At 43.7% G+C, this 5,555-nt stretch overlaps 1 protein-coding gene across 15 annotated transcripts in view; it reads left to right on the forward strand.

The window, feature by feature from the left end:
- The window catches only part of SYCP2L (synaptonemal complex protein 2-like), a 70,958-nt gene that overhangs the window by 149 nt on the left and 65,254 nt on the right, over positions 1-5,555 (forward strand). For all 15 annotated transcript variants that reach the window (XR_824938.1, XR_824942.1, XR_824939.1 and 12 more), the window contains exons 2-5: positions 8-88; positions 1,785-1,853; positions 3,695-3,829; positions 3,914-4,033. Coding sequence is in view for 4 of the 15 variants with exons in the window: in XM_010835863.1 (XP_010834165.1) it covers positions 80-88; positions 1,785-1,853; positions 3,695-3,829; positions 3,914-4,033 (333 nt within the window). In the remaining 11 variants the exon portion in view is untranslated. The remainder of the gene's footprint in view (positions 1-7; positions 89-1,784; positions 1,854-3,694; positions 3,830-3,913; positions 4,034-5,555) is intronic.

The following is a 5,555-nucleotide window of genomic DNA, read 5'->3' on the forward strand; positions in this document are numbered from 1 at the left end:
CCAGGAGGCCGAGCGCGGCGCGTCCGGCTCCCGGCGTGCGCCCTGGCTCGGGTACGTGGCGTCCTGCCTGAGCCTCGGGATGGGGGAGGTGAGTGGCCTCGGGGGGACCCGAGCACCGTAGAACCCCGGCCCCCTCTCCACCGTTCAGGGGGACGCGAGGGCTCACGTCCGTCGGGCTCTGGGCTCCGAGCCTGGCGTGCTCGCCCAGAATGCTCCGGTTGCTCAGTCGTGACCGACTCTGCTTCTGTAGCCCCGCCAGGCTCCTCTGTCTATGGGATTCTCCAGGCAAGAATACTGGAGTGGGTTGCCAGTTCCTTCTCTGGGGGATCTTCCTGACACAAGGATCGAACCGGTGTCTCCCGCATTGGCAGGCGGATTCTTTACCACTGCGCCCTGGGAAGCCTGGCGTGCCCCCGGCCCTTTGCAGGGGCGCTGCGGCGCTTCACCGTTCTTAGGGTTGCTGGGAGCTTATTGGTCGCTTTCAGGGAGACCGTAAGGTAGAATAGAAACTTCTGGTCCCTCGCCAGTAAAGCGTTTGGGGAAGGGGGAATTGGAGAATTAATGTCCGAAGGCAACGATGTTGTTCTTTTTGAGATTCTCGGGATGTTTTCCCAGCCCGTTTTTCCTGTTTCGTGGAAAGTGCAAGGACGCAAACCTACCCAGGCCCCAAGATTCTGGGGCTTCTGTTAGCCCCGCCGCCCAGGGTTTGGAGAGGGCAAGGTGGGTTGGTACTTTCCCTCATTCCTCTTCTTGAATACACTGTTGGTGGAAAAAACAAGCCTGGATTTGAGTCTTTGAATTCACCCCCCCCCCATTTATAAATAATATTATTGTAAAATATGTTGACATTTAAGGAGTTTGTCCAGTACACAAAGGACTGTTAACCCAAGCTAGATTTTTTTTTTTAAACAACCTCTTTGGGAGAGAGATTAAAAAATTTTTTTTAAGTTATTCTTTAATTGTCGGGAGCAGGTGAGATGCCGTTGTTTAGCGTGTTTGTGAAAACTAGGTTGGTAATCCAGGAATCACTTCTTGAAGAAAATGTGCAACAACCCAATGTTTAGTAAGTTTTCTTGTTGCTGTTTTGATCCTTGAAGTTTCAGTTTTAAGTCCTAGCTACTGCTAAGTCGCTTCAGTGTGCGACCCCATAGACGGCAGCCCACCAGGCTCCCCCGTCCCTTGGGATTCTCCAGGCAAGAACACTGGAGTGGGTTGCCATTTCCTTCTCCAATGCATGAAACTGAAAAGTGAAAGTGAAGTCGCTGAGTCTTGTCCGACTCCTAGGGACCCCATGGACTGCAGCCCACCAGGCTCCTCCATCCATGGGATTTTCCAGGCAAGAGTAAGTCCTAGAGTCACATTTAAAATTCATGCAAGTCAGAAATATAAAGCTTAAGCTCATGACTGGGCTTGAAACTCGCTTTAGAAAACCTTATTTTACAAGCTCTCATTCTGAAAATGGTTCATTAATTCAAAGCCTTTTCTTTCTTCCTTCCTTTCTTTTTATTATAGTTGCTGCTATAGAGTTTAAATTTATTTTATGTGGTCATTTATTACAATGATATTTACTTTGTTTCTTGCGGTAGTTTGTATTTGTCATAAGTGTTAAAGAGCGTTGGATAAAGCTTTTGGGCTTTCTTCTAAGTCATAGTTTTCTTAGACCTATAGTCAGTGGCGTGAATGAAGAAAGCTTGTTCAGGAAAATAATATAAACCTTATTTCTTTTTAAAACTTAGTGCATTTCTTTGAAATAAAAAAAATTTTTTAATGTGTTTTGTACACAGGAGAACGAAGGTCCTTTGCAGCCCGTTCAGGAAAAGGACGAGAGTGGACTGCCCCGGGATGCTTTCTCTGTAAAGATCGAGTTTGTGTTCTGCGTGTGTGCTGTCTTGTTCTGTTTCCTTCCTCCAGTTCTTCAAGCCTGAGAAGTCCTTTTCTACTTTTCTAATCTGCATCAACTTATCACCATCTCTTTGATTACCCTACTAATATCCTAATCTAGGCCATTCCGTTGTACTATTCTAGGTGGAGGTAGACAGTATTGAACAAAATAGTCACAATACTGGCTCTCCTAGAACTTTCAGCCTGGCAGAGAGCCAAAGAGACAGAATAAGGACAAAAGTAAGACAGTAGGAAGAAAATGAAACAGATGTTGTGATGGAGAATAATTGCACTTGACTGACTTTATAGGGGCTTCCTAGGTGGTGCAGTGGTAAAGAATCCACCTGCCAATGCAGGAGACGCAAGAGACTTGGGTTCAATCTCTGGGTCAGGAAGATCCTCTGGAGTAGAAAATGGCAACCCACTCCAGTATTCTTGTCTGGAGAATTCTATGGACAGAGGAGCCTGGTGGGCTATATAGTCCATGGGGTCGAAAAGAGTTGGACACCACTGAGCACGCACGCACGCACGCACGCACATGCATGCAACTTTAGATAAGGTCCAGAAGACCTCCCTGAAAAGGTGATACTAAAGCTGAGAACTGAGGGGTGACAAGGAGCCAGAATGGTACGTGGTGGGGAGAAGCAGTCCAGGCATGGCATAGCCAGTGCAAAGGCCCTGAGGCCAGGAAGAGCTTGACTTATTCTGGGACTCAGAAGGGAAGTGAGACAGGATATGCTGACAGATCAAATCATGCAGAGCCCTACAGACCAAGGCAAAGGGTTTGGATTTGTTCTGAGTATAGAGAAGCTGCAAGTAGGAAGAAGCCTGACTGTTGAGTCAGAGAATCTGAACGTGAGTCCCAGCTGGGTGATCTCATACACGTTCTTAACCTTTCCCAGCCTTGTATTATTATCCCCAGATAGAGAGTCTAACACCTAGATCAGTGGCGAGGAGTAAATTAGAATATCTGCAGAACGCCTAAACCCCCTTGGTTCAAAAAAACTTACTATTAATATATGATAACTTAAATTCTGTTTAAATGTTTAATTTCAAATGCTCTCTCCTCATTTAAATCAATACTAGGAATAGATGGAATTTCAGGCTAGATATAGTAAAATGATTCATTAAAATACTGTAAGTTAGCCTATAGGATTGGACTGGGTTTTTCTTGATTAAAGAAGAAATCATATCTTTTATAGTACAGATATTTAAGAATATATCTTATTCAAGCACACATACAGAGACACACATATAGAGATAGGTCTTGACTGACTAACTTTCAGGCAGAAAAGTTCAATTTCATTCATCATAGCAATTTGTGTGTATTAGTTCCCTTAACTGTAACTATTTGTTGAATTCGTTTTCTCCTGTTAATATCATGTATATAACTTAATGAGTGATAATAGGCATGCATTTTGTAGTGTTTTAGAGTTTCTAACATCACTGGGGATAAAGTCTCTGCCCACAGATATCTGTAATTCAGGTGTGGTTTTCCGTAAGTCAGTGGTTCTCAGACTTTTGCATACTGAGAATCACCTGAAGGGCCCTGCTCCCAGAGTTTCTGACTCCTAACACGTGCCCCAGTGACATCCGTGCTGTGCTGGTGGTGGTTTTGCAAACTACTGTCTTAAGCCCCCAAAATCATTGCCTGCATGGTTACTGTTCAAGATATAACTCTCTATTCTTACCCTCTTTTTCGGCACTGAATTTTTCTGCACTGAATTGTTATTGATAACACTTGTTAGAAATATCACTATGAAATAATTATTCTTCGGGAAAAAGAGTAATTTTCAAACTGTCAACTTTCCAGCTTCAATCGCTTATTACTAATGCATTCCATGATGAAGGATTTCAGAAAATCAAAGAATATTTTCAGGAACAGCGCCATGTTCCTCAAAGATATAACAATCTTTTATTACGCCTTCTCGACAGATCAATAAATAAGGCAAGTGAGTTTTGTTTGTTTTGTAATCAGAGTACCAATGTGTAACTGTGTAAGGTTTTTAACTTGGCCTGGTCTCATCCCAAGGAACTGGATAAAAATGAATTCCAGCGTGTTTCTCTGTTGCTGAAATGTATCCAGCGATTCTTCATTGATGGCCTCAAAGAAGATGAGCCTTTACTGATTAAGCAGGGTCTGATCCCAAAGATAAGTGTCATCTTTTAATTTTGTGTGGATTTGGATAATTTAAAGAACAAGAGAGGATTCAGTTACCCAGTTTGGTATTTTATATTCCTTTGAAGTCAGATTTGAAAAGGAATTGCTGCCAGGGCTTGTTGCCTATATCCAATCAAAACTGAAGTTCCACGTGTTTCCTGATATGTGGGATGGACAGGACACTTGGGGAGTGCACAGGAATAAGACACAACCTCTCCTCCCCTTGACAAGTCAATGCAGTAATAGTATGATTTTATTATTTCAGTGAATTTAGCTTAAATATAGAATGAAGAGAGTGGACTATTACACCCCTCCCCCAAAAGCTTTATAACTATTTCAATATACTTTATTAACAAGATTGTTGTTGTTGTTCATTTACTCAGTCACATCCAACTCTTTGCAACCCCATGGACTGCAGCACTCCACACTTCCCTGTCCTTCACCATCTCCCAGAGTTTGCTCAGATTCATATCCATCAAGTCAGTGATGCCACCCAACCATCATCTTCTGTCAATCCCCTTCTCCTATCTTCAGTCTTTCCAGCATCAGGGTCTTTTCCAGTAACAAGATTGGACCTAGATAAATGATCAGTTTATCCTTTGCCACAGGCCACTTTTTCAACTTCCTAAAAGCCTAGTTAAATCTGAAAAAACACATGGCAAAAGTATCTTTTGCTTATTCTGCGTCTACTGCTGCTGCTAAGTTGCTTCAGTTGTGTCCAACTCTGTGCGACCCCATAGATGGCCTCCCACCAGGCTCCCCCATCCCTGGGATTCTCCAGGCAAGAATACTGGAGTGGGTTGCCATTTCCTTTTCCAATGCATGAAAGTGAAAAATGAAAGTGAAGTGGCTCAGTCGTGTCCTACTCTATCAACCCCATAGATGGCTTCCCACCAGGGTCCCCCGTCCCTGGGATTCTCCAGGCAAGAACACTGGAGTGGGTTGCCATTTCCTTCTCCAATGCATGAAAGTGAAAAGTGAAAGTGAAGTTGCTCAGTCGTGTCTGACTCTTAGCAACCTCACAGACTGCAGCCTACCAGGCTTCTCCATCCATGGGATTTTCCAGGCAAAAGTACTGGAGTGGAGTGCCATTGCTTTCTCTGTTGCTTATTCTAGGTCACCCAAATTACACAGTTCTATTTTTTAATCAGAAGGTAACATCGTGTGTGCCTTTGATAATGGCATCTAGAAGCAAAGCAGAGTTTTCCCAGTCTCTTGTTGCACGTTTTTTGGTTTGGTTTTGTTTTTTTTTCATGATAAGATTTGCAGCCCTGAGCTTGATTGTTGATGAGGACATGAGGGTAGGTAGGGGACAGAAGGGTGACAGAGCTGGCAATAAAATCTCTACTTACCCTCTGCAGGTACTTGCATCTCAAGTTTATCAAGATCGGGTTAGGCCAAGGAGATGTGTCTGTCCTTTTTCACTTTAAAATGCATATAATCATGGGGCTGCCCCTCCATGGCAGGGGGAGAGTTAACTCCAGGTTTTCCTAACTTCTCTCGGGGACTATAA

This window comes from Bison bison, unplaced genomic scaffold, assembly GCF_000754665.1.
Source record: "Bison bison bison isolate TAMUID 2011002044 unplaced genomic scaffold, Bison_UMD1.0 scf7180017864053, whole genome shotgun sequence".
Taxonomy (NCBI): Eukaryota; Metazoa; Chordata; class Mammalia; order Artiodactyla; family Bovidae; genus Bison; species Bison bison.